This window comes from Cinclus cinclus, chromosome 1 (genome assembly GCF_963662255.1).
Source record: "Cinclus cinclus chromosome 1, bCinCin1.1, whole genome shotgun sequence".
NCBI classification, from domain to species: domain Eukaryota; kingdom Metazoa; phylum Chordata; class Aves; order Passeriformes; family Cinclidae; genus Cinclus; species Cinclus cinclus.
This window is the reverse complement of record NC_085046.1, coordinates 56,915,725-56,930,948: the sequence shown is the minus strand read 5'-3', so window position 1 is coordinate 56,930,948 and position 15,224 is coordinate 56,915,725. Positions and strand designations below refer to the sequence as shown.

The window sequence follows — 15,224 nt, the reverse complement described above, 5'->3', positions numbered from 1 at the left end:
TGCCTGCTGTCTAGGACTTCTGGATGGGAAGATTAACAATATCTCTTTCCTTTTGCTGCTATGGTTCACACTTCTCTGTCTGATAGGCAGCATTCTCAAATTCTTATTATTGAAATACGATACACGTATATGCAAGCAAAAAAACTGAAACAAAAAAGGCCAGTCAGCTTGTACTTATGAAAGTTTATTTCAAGTCTAACAGAATGTTATGTTACTATTCTTCAAGTTAAAAGGAGCTGTGCATGTCACCTAACAGGTTAAAAATGTAACTGGTAAGTTTTTATTTAGAGATAAATAGAACCAAACACTTTACCCTAGTTGCTACTACTAATTTCCTGTTTGAATTACTCACAAATTCTTATACTTTAAACAACCTATTGCATACACATGGATTAAGACAAAAAAAACCCCAGTAATTACCAAACCAAACCCAGATGATGTTTTATATTTCTAAAAGAGATTCACCTATATCACAACTACTTATCTGACGGATATAAGTCTCTTTTGGCATTGAATCCTTCAATTACCTGCCATCAAAAGAAGGTACATAGTGAACCCCAGAACTATTCACTTTCCAAAGTGCTATTACTTTGAATCCTAACTCAACCTTTGTCATACAGGCAGACTGAAAAGGTAACATGTCCAGATAAACACAATGAATATTGCATGCTTTGACAAACACTTACTAGCACAGACATAGGGCAAGTGCATAATCTGCAGATCCTCTAAACAAAAGGTAAAAAGATCTTTCTTGCACACTAATCAGCACACTTTCCATACTCATCATTATGCCACAGAAAAATGAGTTTACTGTAATCCTGGAGCAATCAAGATTGTGACATCTCTTTGTTAACAAAAAATGCAGTAAGAACCCATTAAGACAACAGTGTGGTAACAAAAGTCTTGTCTATCTGAGACCATGTGCAGGAACTGAAGAAGAGATTTCATCAATCAAAGAATATTAACATAAGATGAAGTGCTGAGAATTAAGGAAGCACTGGAGGATCTTGTGGCAATAGCCTTCACATAGCTGGGGAGGGAGTAAGGGATGGGAGCAGAAGATAATTTCCTATTGACATAAATTAGAATAATTTATAAATTAAAAACAAATTGAATACCTTCTTTGGGACGGCTGCATTAAAGCTGAAACTTTATCATCAAAGAATTTCTTCATAGCAAATCTGTCTAGAGCCTGATCAGCACTGTCAAGAAAGAGACACATTATTCTGTATCAGTGTTAACTTGAAAATTCAGCAGGTTACTCCTTAAAACACGCAAAAATATTTGGAAGAGAAAAAGGAGGGAAGTAAAGAAAAATTTCAAAAAGCAGCACCTAACTAGCAACTCTAGTTAATTTGTACATTGTGGACAATGATGTTTATTCCACTGACACCTTCTCATTCAACACCTTAAGATAATTTCCTTCCTGGGCAAAGCACCTACTTCCTTATTCAATTAACTGAATTGCATACTTCCAACATGAATACATTGAAATCAGAATGCAAAAAACTTTGGTAAAGCCAAATAGCTCAGGCTCCCTAAGGAGGATACTTGCATAATTTCTTGAACGTACCACTGCAGAGCTCTCTCTATAAAATACAAATTTATTTTCTTTTTCAGAAAGAACTGGAGTACCAGGATGAAAGGTCATTTAAGCACACAATAATTAATTCAGCCTTTGTTTCCTGTACCCTGAGCCATCAAGGAAGAGACTGTCTTTGAAAAATAACTATTTTACATCAGACAACCACAAACTCTTCAAACACACAATCAAGGAGCAACATATTCCAAAAAATATATTTTCTTCTATTCTCTATCCAGAATGGCTCTTATGTGGGTCTTTTTTTAGGTGAAGAAAGGCAAGAAACTACAGAAAAAAAAAAAAGACAAAAAGGGCCAAAAATCAGTAAGATTCCTGTTAACCACATATGCCAACTAATGTGCTATGGTGATTCTTTTATATCCCAAATAAAAACTATGTGTCTCATAACAGATGTAGTTCACAGTTTTCGTTTACATCAGAACATAAAAGATCTGGAAGTTCCAAAATACAAAAACACACCAGAACCTCAACTTTAAATTCCATAACTAGTTCAACCTAAATGAGTTCAGAGGGAAAAAAACTGTGCAAAGTACACATATGCATATCAGGATAAAAACTATATGTATGCCTTCCAAATATTTATCAGAAGATGCCAAATGTCTTGACAGGGTGCTGGATCAGCCTATAAAGTCAAACCTTTTCTTGGTGGGTGTTAAAAATTCCATAGTGTGTACTTCAGATACTCTTGACCCAAAATCACTTTTTCACCCAATCCACCATATATCTTCACTCACACTCCCGTTCAGAATTTAGGCAACCTATTCCCAACTGCCAAAATCTACTAGCACTTTGCTTGTTAAAATAGAGTTCACCAACAATTGCAAAGAGCTCTGTTTGACCTCATTAGATCTGATGACACGTTATTCTTTCCTAAATGAGAAAATTTGATATTACAACATATGACTAAAGGGGGGGGCATCAATAAGGATTTTTCATAGAATCGTAGAATGGTTTAGCTTAGAAATTACTTTAAAGATTATCTTGTTCCAACTCTCCTGCCATGGACAGGAGACCTGTCACCAGACGAGGTTACTCAAAGACCCATCCACCCTGGCCTTGAGCACTTCCAAACACGGGGCATCCACAGCTTCTTTTGACAACCTGTTCCAGTGTCTCACCGCTCTAACAGTAAAGAATTTATTATTTCTATTTAATATCTAATATAATAATCTACCCTCTTTCAGTCTATAGTCATTCCCCCCCTTGTCCTATCACTGCCTTACTTTGAAAAAGTCCTACTCCACCCATCTTGTAGGCCTCCTTTAGATACTGGAGGACTACCAGAAGGTCTCCTTGGAGTCTACTCTTCTTTCAGACTGAAAAACCCCAACCCTAATCCTTAGCCTGTCTTTACAGCACAGGTGCTAAACTTAAATTCACAGGATTTCACTAAGCCTAGATTTTTCTGGCATGTTGTCATGGTTTAGGAATGGAAGTAACAAATTTAGTGCTCCTACTAAAGCTCTCCAAACCACACTGCTGCTTGCTCTCTCCCTCCTCTCCCCTCCCCCTTCAGTGGGACTGAGAGGAGAATTTGAGGCACGAAGGCAAAGATCACAGGGTTTGATCTTTGAATGACAACAATTTACTGGACACAGAAATGAAATGAGATAAGAAAATGAACAGTAACAAGAATACTAACAACAGAGGGTAGAAGAAAGCAAACATTATTACTGCTCAAGGTGGAAACCCCCAACAACAGGCAATGCTGGATGGCTCCCTCTGCCACACTTCCTCCCTGGAAGGATCCCCTTCCCCCAAACCCTAGCAATGACACCAGGTGGTGTAGAATAACCTCTGGGTACTGGCCACACTCTCTCAAGCATACTGAAAAAATTAACCCTGTCCTGGCCACACCCAGGACACCTATGCATGCTGACAATTAAGAACTTTCTTTAGTGTGAACATTTTCAAGGTCTCCTAAGTACCATTTCAGACACAGTAGATGGCACCCTTAACACCAGCACCTGCAGTAATTTCTGCAACGTTGCTGTGTACCATTTTCAAGAGTCTTGATAATGCTAGGGATATATAAATCCTATCTGGGAAACACCCAACCTCATTCTTACACAGAAAAGTCAGGTTTTGGATGGCAGCTGCCAGATATCCAGAAAGTTAAAGAGGGCTTCCAAGCTCACTCCTCTTTTGTAATTTCACTGGACAAATCCTGAATTTGTCTGGGGTAAAAGGTGATAGCTTTCATTGCTGGGCTTAACAATACAACACGTGAATGTGACTGTAATGGTGTTATTAAAATGTATTTATTGCATGTACCACCTTTAAGGATGACATAATACTGCAACACTGAAATCACACCACAACATCTGTACTACCCTCACTTGACAGTTTTTGTCATTCACAATACTTCTCCACAAAACATGAAATTGTGACAAACACTGAAGCAAGTGGGTTTTTTCTTATCATCTGTTGTTGTACACAACACAGTTTCTTGGCCCATAATTACCTATAAATTTGCTTTACCCCAGTGAACGCAGATTATTTTCCAGGATTCTAGTTTAACTGACATCCATGAGTAATTTGCCATCAACCTCTAGTGATTCAAGACTTCATCAACTACAGTAGTGGATCAAATCTATTACTGACAGGCTGCTGGGAATTCAGGACCAATTTTGATGTAACCATGGCATTTAGAGTGTATTCTTATTTTAATAAATTTATGTATGTATATAAATTTAAAAAAAAGGAAAAACAACGTGATTAGAAACCAAACCAAAAATCTCAAAAAAGCATTTCTTTTTTTTAGACCATTTATCATACTGAATCTTTTTTATATAAATTGTCAATTGCCATTTCATAATTTGAGCACTCTAAAATAAACAATTAAAACCAAATAATCAGACACCTACTGTTCAAACTGAGTGCAAAATAAAGTCTAGATTATTTCTTACACTTCATTCTGCATTTGGATCAATGTCTAGGAATTCCCTGTTCAAACACTGTTTCCAGATTCTAGTAACAGTTTTCCTTAAGTACTAAAGGAATAATTTCTCACCAATTCAAGAGGCCACGTGATGGATGTGGCAAATATATAGGTTTAATAGAGTAAAGATAGTATCATTACATAAAAATGGTTTCTTGCATAGTCTATCATTCATCTGAACACATCCTTTAGAAAAGGTTTCTGCAAATCAATAAAATCTCAGTTTCAAAGGGACATTAGGCTGTCACCTAATCCAGTCTCCTGCTGGAAGCAGGATTACAAGAAAACTATCATGAAAGCAGACTCTGATAATAAAGACATGCTACAAAACTCTTTGAGAAGAAAATCTGACAAACAGTAAGCTGACAGACAGTAATCAACTAAAAGGCATTTTTCCCAATGTTTATTGTAAAACACCACACAACATGCATTATTCACACTTACCTTGCAGAAACATAGGTAAAGTGCATATACGATGATATGACCACACCTATTCTTCCTTTTCCTCCCTGTATTAGGAAAAAGGCAATGATAACTTATATTATGCATTATTGGGCATTATTTTACTTAAGACCCATATTAAATACAATTTCAAGGCAAGTGATTCAGAGTGCTTTTGCTCATGCACCCTGTGTTGATGGAAAAGTGGAAAAAATGAGCAGCAGCTTATCTGTCAATGTAAGATGGCTGACAAATGAAAAAAAAAAAAAAACTAAGTAAAATATTGTATGAACCACTCTAATTTTGTATTATTTTTTCCAGAGATCATTCACATAAAGTCTAGACAATGCTGCAATTCCAAGGAAGAAATGCTATAAAATACCTATTTTAGAAAGAATAGGCCTTTCTGGCAGATTTTCACATTTTTACCTCCCCAACACCTGAGATTTATAGTAACTGATTTTCTATGGATAATTTATGTTCTAAATGTTCTAAAGTATTTTTAAATAAATTATATGACAAATGCGAATTTGTCAAATTTATGCTTGGTAAAAATTTAACAAGCAATTATTAACAAGTAATTCTCACAGATTTCAAAATATTTTCAGTCTCTCAGCTGATAGTAGTTTGCTGTATCTATCTCTGTGGCTGGAAACCTGTATTAGCAAAAGGCATTAATCAAGAATATGCACTATCAATTTTTATAGTATTTTATACCTAGAAATTCTTTGTTCCCTTTTCTTTTGTCCTACATATGGGCCATTCTCCTGGCTGCATTCCTGCACCCAGTAAGATTATGAGTGTTTCATACAATAATGACATTCTGCCTGTAAGAAATTTGGGACTGGAGACTAACAACCTGACTTGAAGAGAAGCTTCCATCCCATTATCCCCTTAATTTAGTTTAGAGTAACATCTGCCAGTGATACAGAGATAGGTTTGCCTCAAGTGTCATGAGCACAGCTACCAACCCAGCTCTGAATTAATTTTATCCAAATTTAACTACGGCATTTCTTTATTTCTGTTTATTGCGAGCAAGCAGGAGGAAGCAACATAGCACACTGGTGGCTTTGCTCTAAGGCACTGCAATGATGCTGTCAATTAAAACCTTTCAAAAGTATCCAGAAGATCCTTAATGACCTAATTTCCCACAACCACATACAGTCTAAAGAGATGATCTATGATACAGTGCATATCCTTATCTGGCAACAAAATTCACATGAGTGCCACAGAACATAGAGAGTTTTCTATCAAGCTGGAAAAACCTCAAACTTCTAAGTACACCTGCAGAAGTAACAGTGACTGAAGGATGAAGTAACATCAGTTCATACTACACTTGAAATAAAGGCTAGGACTTCAGTCATAAAAACTAAATCTTTAACAAGCATGGAAGGCCAATGGATTTAAGCTTACTTACATCAACAGAACATCTGGCCCCTGTTGTCAAGATTGAAAACAGATCCAACTCTGTATTTTTTAAAACGAGAAGAGTAAAGGACAAGGTTTTTGAAAATTAATACAAACTCATCCACTGCACTTACTCTGCAATGGATCACCACCACGTGTTGAGGATCATTGTCCAGCCAGGACTCCATAGCCTTGCAGATGGTGCACACCTTATCAAGAAGTGGAGCATGGAGATCAGGCCACCCCACATCCATAATCTGCAATTAAACAAGTAACATTTATGAGAGACACCTTGATCCTAGTACCACTCACTAAAATCTGGATTCAGATAACTGTCATGGTTGAAAGTCTCCACAACTTTTCTCATGTCAAATAATCATGAAATTCAATTGTCATGATGCTTACAGGTCTTCTAAGTGGAAGAGGGAATTTGTTGTTTGTTCAAGCTACTAGTACTTCTATAAAAACAAATAAACAAAAAACTAGTTCCTCCTCACCCCATCCCAATCTCACCAACCACTTAAAAGTGACAACATTTCTGAAGATCTTGATTTCTTACAAGATTTTTCAGTTAGAATTTCTGGTATTTTAAAGCAGTAAATACAATCATGATTAGAACAAAGAACAATTTTTGATAGTTTTCACTTTATTTTCAGTTTATTTCCTTAATGTGCAAAATTATTACAGAATGTCAAAATTTTGTTCAGCTTTTCTATTCACTACACAATACAGTTCATTATATGCATATTAACTAACAAAACATACGCAATATATACATATTATGCATTTCAACATATGCCTAATATTAAAAACCCATCTTCTGTGATCAATAAAGCATGCAAAAAGTTAAGATTAAGAGGAGTTTTAGTACTTTCCTCAGGTAGCTTATCTCTGTAAACCTACTTCTGTAAATACACATCTGTGCTACTTTGTCTGGCCTTGTAACAAATGCTGAAGTGTACCTGCACACCATTTCTTACAAGAAATAAACACATCAATTGGTGAGAAGGAACAAGAGTCAGACATCAATCATTCTGTCATTCCTTATGTCTCTGTTGTGCAGAGAAGCAACTACTCAAAGACAATACAAAAGGGAAGTCCTTTTTTGAATCAAGTTCACTAGCTTTAGCTCACTGTACATTACAGCATACAACCCCAGTATCCTGTGACTGCACAAAAAAAGTATACTTGAATTAAAATTTGCATCACCCAATAGAAGTTTTTCAGAAGTCACAACAGGCTTCTGATCCTGTGTGTAAAGTCTAAGAAAACAACAGGAATAGTTGTGTAAAACACAGTTCTAACAGACACAAAACAGAACTTGAGAAAAAATAAAAAGGCATGGATGTGGGGTATTTTAGTATCTTCCTTATCAGGTCTTTTAACTTGTGTTTAACACTAGAAAGCTATGTTACGGAAGACAACTGTTACCTTTGGGTTAAGCTTGGCAAGGTCATACCTCTTTTCAGAGAGGTTTAATACCTGTTCAGAAAGAAAGAAAAAAGTATTAACTATCAAGACTCTATAATTTATGTACTAAATAGATATATTTGAAACATTAAAATTTCAAGAAACTATAATGATATGGTTTCAGGTTTGCCCACTGTTCTACTAAACTAAATTAACATTTGACATCAAGTAGCACTAGAGAATGTATTTTAGATACTCAATTATTTTACAATAAAACAAAAGCTGAACTTAAATGTACATTTTGAAAAAGGACAATTAAAATTCTACTACATCTTATTTATTTCACATGGCTTTTAGTCAGAGGTATACTGAGGGACCTGGCTACCATGCAATATAATCCAGAGCACAAGAATTAACAATGAGAAGTCTGGGAGGGTGGTGCAGTGTTAAATATTTGAATTTGTGTGCCTGACAAGAAAGCATTGGTCTGTCAAAACTTTGCAGGGAAGATACGACATATCTATTTAACTATATCTTAGCCTATGAGATCTTCCAACTGTTCTGTTAAACCACTAAATAGCAAATTACCCTTCACTTAGTGCTTGATAAAGAATAAATGAAGAAATAGACTGCAAAATTAACAAAAGAAAGCAGTGACTCTTTCATTAGAAAGTGCCTTAAATTACTATCAATCAATAACAAAAAGCTGAAATACCATTACTCAAAACAGAGACAATGCTAATAAGGAAGATTCACAGTGTGGCTATTTCACACCCCAAGTTACATACAGATGGCATAATCATTCAAAAAGTCTTATTAATTATACTGAGGGAAAGGAATAAACAGGTCATAAACACGAGAAAGAGTCAACATGAGGTAAGTCCATTATACAGTTTTTTACTGCCCAAGGACAATTTAAGAACCCTTTTCTAAAGTGTAACACTCTTCTAAAATATTACCATTTTGCATTAACCAGCCCTCTCACCAGCTGTCTTAAGCAAAGAAGCCAAAAACTGAACAGGTTAAAGCAACTACAGCACTGAAATACAACTTTCCTTCTATCCAACTATCCTTCCTGAAATACAAACTTAATGGAGTGGTGCAGTTCTCAGTACAGATCTTAATACAGAATTCTTAAAACAAGTGCTAAGGCTATATTAAGAAACTGATTACCTAAAATCTTCCACAAGAAAAGAAGGGTTATTTGACAAAAACTTTTCTATTCATGTCTCTTATTGTATTTATACTTAAGAAAAATTTAAAATTCCTGTGTGTCAGGATACAGTCATGTTCATGATGGGTATTTGTCACTGCTGGGTCAGACACCAAACTCAAAGATGGTGTTGTACCCAAGTCCCTGTCAAGCTACAGTGATCACAATGAGATACTCAGGAATCTCAACAGTACAGAACAGAGACCAGAAGGCACAGGAATCAACATTTCACATACAATGCAAGACATCACGCAAGTCTTTGAAGAGAAGTACATGGTATAAATAGATGCCATTGTGTGTTGTTTTTGGCTGGGGTAGAGTTAATTTTCTTCACAGTAGCTTATATGGAACTATGTTCTGGATTTGTGTTGAAAATAGCATTGATAAAACAGGCATGTTTTCGTTGCTGTTGACCAGTTCTTACACAGTGTCAAGAGCTTTTTTTTTCCCAAGAACCTTCATACCACCCCACCAGTGAGTGGGCTGGGATGCACAGAAGCTGGGAGAGGGCACAGCCAAGACAGGTGACCCCAGCTGACAAAAGGGATTTTCTATACCATATAACAAGCTCAGCCTATAAGCTTAAGGAAGGAGGAAGTGGTGACATTCAGAGTGGTGGTGTTTTGATTCCCAAGCCATCCTTCTGCACTATGAAGCCTGGCTCTCCTGATGATGGTTGAACATCTGCCTGCCCACAGAAACCAATTAATAATTCCTTGCTTTGCTTTGCTTGTGTGTAAAGCTTTTGTTCAACCTATTAAGCTCATCTTACTTATCTTCTCATTTTTACTCTTACAATTCCCTCCTCCATTCCACTGGTGAGGAAGAAAGTGAGCAGCTGTGTGGGGCCAAGTTACTGACTGGAATTAAAACATGACACAGTGGAAGATTAACTGAATCCTTTTTGGTCCCTTTTTGGCATATCCTAGGTCTATTTACTTATATTTTTGGTACAAGAAAGAAGAGCATTAACCTCAGCTTCTAACTTTCATTGTTGGAAAAGTCATTTTTCTTCTGGGAACCAAAGCCTACAGGGAATATTTTTTTTAGGATATCAAATCAGAGAAAAATTTACTGTAAGCTATCTCTCCTTTTATATTTTCTTTTGTTAGGCTTTTATCTCTCCCTAAAGGACTCTGGTCTCAAATTGTCAAAGTATAATCCTATACTGTTAGAGAAAATTAGATACTTAGGAGTTTATTTTCATGCTCTTCATAACAGACTCAAACAGGAAACAATGTGCTCACTCCTTTCACTGTAGTGAAAGGAAAATTATTCGATAAAAAATTACGAATGCATTTGTAGTGTGTATTCTGTTAGCTGAGACCCTGATCCAATAAAAGAATAGAATTGCTCCCATCAACTTCAGCAGGACTGCTGACTGGCATACCATTTTGTGGAGATATTGGGTTGGTTTTTTTTTTGCTGATATACATGTGCCTCTTGAGCAGGCTGAGGAGATATTCAAAACATGAGAAACAAAAGGTAGTTTCGAAACAAGCTCAAGTTTTGTCATGCTATCTTATAAATTTGCAGAAACACATTTAGAATAGATGGCATCAAGCTTTCTTTTTACCAAGACAGCTGATTTCCAAAGTACCCATTAGAAAATAAATTGATAAATAGAACAAAACTAAACAACTATGTTTTTAATCTCAACTCTGCAAGAGAAACTGACTACAATCGCTCTGAGAGACAGACAACACAATCCTTCTCAGACACTAAATCAGATTTACCATATATCAGATTTTTGTAATACAAACAAGTGTTAAGAGAGATTTAACTGGAGAGACTACAAACTTACACTGTTATTGCATGGAAATGGCCAGAGAACAGGTGAATTTGAACCTATAAAGCTTTACACACAGGTCATCTTCAAACTATTGCTATTTTGTGACTTATAAGCTACCAGTGCCTGATGGAAGGGATGCCAAGGGCACCAAGGCAGCATGCTGAGGACATCAGTCCACATAACAGGTTCGGTCTGGATCATAAAGCACCTGTGACATCTCAGTTTGTGAGAAGATGATAATGTGTTTAAATCATTAGTGGAATCTCTCCAGTAACTAATTTCTACTGTGAGTAAAGTTCACATTCCTGAAGTCATGGATTTAATTCTAACAGTTTACACACACTACCTAAAAAGACAGTGCAAGAAAAAAAGTAAATAAAATACTGGCCTTGTTTTAAATTCACCTTCACAGAACAAGCTGAGACAATATATGCCATAGCACTAGTCAGAAAACAGCACCAGAGATTAACAGCTTGTTGTCAACATTTAAAAAAAATAAATCTGCACACAGAGCTCACTATACATTTGCTTGACTTCCCATAGAAGACTAAAAGGCACGAAAAATGCACCTAGAACAAATTAATGAGAAAGAGTTGGACAGAACACACCAACAGCAACCCTACTTCAACATGCTGCCTTCACAAGTGAAGACATGACAGTGAGAGACTTTCAGATACCCACCCGAGAACCCAGATGTAGCTCACTGCTACAAAAGACCAACACACTGCACATTGCAGAGTGTGTATCTTTTAAGAGCATGCCTTTTACAATGAAAACTGTCAGTGCAATTATTCTTCAGCATTTGACTATGAGTTATCACCACAGAGACTGCACTGCCCGAGCAAAAAAAAAAAGTGTTTTCAATATCTAGCAGCTTAAAACACTACTGAAAATCTTACACTTGCTTACAAGGCTGTTAAGATGGACCAAAGAGTGACTTTTATATTATAATGGTTTATGTGGATATAAAATAGTCATCCTGCACGACAAAAGAAGATGTGTCACAAATAGCTGATCTTACACTCACCAAATAATTATCACCATGTTTGGATTTGAGCATTCGTGTTACTTCTTGTAGATTGTGGAGGTAAGTTTCCTCAGAACAACCAGCAGGGAAGGATACAGCAATAATCCGCTCTGTGATGTAAGTGAGGTCAAGTTCATAACCTTCCTCCATAATGTGATCCAAGTCTGCACTTCTGGGAAGAAATTAGATGTGGCAGTTCAGAGCAATGAAGCCAAGAAGAAACATGGCATATTAATGACAAGAAGTTGCAACTTAAGACTCCAACAGCCAAGCATCATATGTATCCAATAATTTCATAACAGTTACAACTCATTAAATGCCTACAGAGCTCAAAATATTCAGTTCAGAGCACAAATGGAGCTCTTCACCAGAATTCTTCACAACAAAACTGTAGTGAAAAAAATCTCTTCAACCTATAATGTAGAAAAGCATCAAAATTAATACAAGCAATTTGTCAAATACTACCACAACAAATTTGTGAGTCAAATAGAAATGTATAGGTACTTCTGTCCGTACACATCTCTCTGTAGAATTCTGCAAATGCTTTACAAATTGGAACCTTGACCAGTGATTGGTAAAACACTGCAGATCTTGAAGCCTGTTCTGAGTAAAACTGAATTGAATCTAAAACCAGACCCCAAAGTACAACAGACATGAATGTAATTCAATTAATTTCACTAGTTAGTCTACAAATACTTATCTTTCTTTTCCAGCTGATGAGCACAACTGTCCTTCTTAATAAAATATCAGAAGACCAACTCGGTAAATATGCCTAGTTGTTTTCTCACAAAGGCACTGTAAAAATGGTATTTGTATAGCAGGTCATATCTTGCAGGAGACTGAACTCATGGGAATCACAATCACAAAAAAAGCCTAAATCCACTGCTGCACCACATGACACTGCTACCTAAAACAGGAAATAAATACTTGCCGTGATACTTTGTCACAACTGAAAGAGGAGCTCTTCAAAGCAGTGCTGGAATTCTGGAACAAAGCAAGCAGAGAAATCAATCCAGAACCTCACTTGCTGTCACTGATGTCAATATTTCTACCTTTTTTCTTCATTTATAATTTGAAAGACTGTAACAAGAGGATACAAGAGGATCACTGCCCTATGTTTTGAGTGCAAATGCTGTGGTTATGCCCAGGTTTTCTCTAACTTTATACTACCTCTTCCAACTCACTACTGCCAGAAAAGTGTTTTGTGACTTTTTTTTTAATGCTCTTCTTGGTAACTGCAATAAGATTAGAGAAAACACAGCAGTCTTTGAGAATACGTAAATTGAATTTTTGCATAAACCTGCAAAAGCAAGCTCCTCTCCACCAATTTTCTTACAATGATATTGAAATATATACTTCTATAACAGACTCCTGAGAATTTAGTCCTGAGTTTATTTTTGTAGTTCCATTTGTTCAGGAATAGTAACTATGAATGAAAGAGTGCAAAAACATTCTCCCTCAAGAACCATAATAACATAATTTGTCTCACCTAATTGTAGCTATCTCAAATTTAAGCTCCAGTTTGACCGTCACCCAAGTTCTGTATGTAATAAACAGAAAGAGACAGCCAGAGGGGGCAGTATCCCTTCCTGCCAGGACAGGTTTAAAAAGAAAAAAGCCCTACAAAAGGACAGCTACTGCCATACACTGTTAAAATAAATAATATTATTCAGTTGACATTTAGCTGTGTCTCTATATTTTTAGCTTGTGTATATCTTATTCTAATTTTAATTCATGTATTTTTTACATTTTTTAATTTAGCACTTAGGTATGCATATGTTTTGATACAGAAAATCAGAAGTTCAATTTAATACCATCCATCAGTAAACCAATAAGAGAAAGAGTACTCCCTCCTCTCCTTGCCCTGAATTCATACTTAATATACAGACATATGCATATAAAAGCTTATTTATTAAGGGTTAGAGCTGGAAAAATGATACACCCTATCTATTTTGGCTACACACAAGTATTCCCAAACCAAATAAACTGTGTTTGAGTGGAAGACTTAGAACTTTCCATAAAATGATGCTGTGTATCAAAATCTGGGAATAGCTAGGACATATACAAGTATGAAAGTGGCATATTTTCTTTCAAAATTTTGGAAAGTGAACTGTTCTGGCAAATTTTAAAGCACAACTGATGGCATAAAGTGTACCTCATGTAGGTGTTTGGTCCCAGTTTTGCTAGTTTCTGTCTTTACTTAGACAACTGATGATGCAGAAACTTCATGGTATTTTCAGCATCTTTTTACCCAATCCCTTCTTAGAATTTTAAAGGCTTTAGATAGTATACCATGGGTGCCAAAACAAGTAAATAACTATAACTGAAATTCAAGACATAGTTTTTGGTGTATTTTGTTTTGGTTTTGTAAACAGAAATAAATTAGAAGCAGGACTCTGCACTTCCTTGGTTTCTGTTGGTCACAGATGTATCCCTTGCTTAAGAAGTATTTCTGCCATTTACTAAAAATTTAATAACTAAACTGTCATGTATGCTGAATAATCAGACATTTAAAACAGCTTATTCTGGTAAGAAAGTAATAAAATCATTCTCTATTTCACACTGTTGTGCCATATAAACTAGCATAAATCGTAGTAGCATTCAGTGTATAAGCGTATGAACAGTAATATAATGCAAACCACTAGCAAAAAAAATTAGTAAGATATATATTTATTGTATTCACGCTGTGCCACCAAACCATCAGAATACAAGTTTCCCCAAACAGGATTCAGCAGCACAGGGCACACCATCCATAAAGGCAAATCATCTCCTTCCAAGTGAAAATAAATAAATGTTGTTTTCTGCTTGCTACACACTGGAGGGATAATGGCAGAAAATCTGACTAACCTTCCAAGACAGCAAATGCCACCTGGCATAACCCAGAATAGACAATTACAGAGAAAATCTCACAAAACTAGGTATAGTTTTCATTTCCTGACAACTAGCAGCAGTAGAGAAGATGCAGAGCAATGAAAAACCACGGTTCTATATGGGGTGTTTTAACCACACCTGGCTAAAAATTTAGAGTTGTAACTATGACAGACTCAGTGAAACTAATGCTTGCTATGTTGTGAGTAGGACAGACCACCCTGAGATTATTCTTCTGTTAGCTTCTCCCCTTGATGCTTATTCCCCTGCTTCCCTGGGACTGCCTGTGATAACTAGTGTGATGACTATTGTGATAACCAGAGTACTTGACAGTATATATACTGGACAGAAAATATGACAGTCATACAAGGCATTTACCTGCAGCTGTATGAAAGCCAGCAGGTAGAGGCAATAGCTTCTCAAAAGACAACCATCTTCCCTCCAGTCACAGATTTGTATTAATAAGCAAATTCATTGCATCCAAGGTACTGTGTTATTGCTCTTTTCCAGTAAAAACTCAAG

General features: G+C 36.2%; 1 protein-coding gene across 1 annotated transcript in view; it reads right to left on the bottom strand.

Moving 5' to 3' along the window:
- The window catches only part of TNS3 (tensin 3), a 104,121-nt gene extending 92,122 nt beyond the window's left edge, over positions 1-11,999 (bottom strand). The window contains exons 1-5 of the mRNA XM_062498303.1: positions 11,835-11,999; positions 7,824-7,874; positions 6,527-6,649; positions 4,989-5,053; positions 1,119-1,202 (exon numbers count right to left, since the gene is read on the bottom strand). Of these exons, the coding sequence (XP_062354287.1) occupies positions 1,119-1,202; positions 4,989-5,053; positions 6,527-6,649; positions 7,824-7,874; positions 11,835-11,984 (473 nt within the window). The 5' untranslated portion in view covers positions 11,985-11,999. The remainder of the gene's footprint in view (positions 1-1,118; positions 1,203-4,988; positions 5,054-6,526; positions 6,650-7,823; positions 7,875-11,834) is intronic.
- Positions 12,000-15,224: the final 3,225 nt, after the last annotated feature.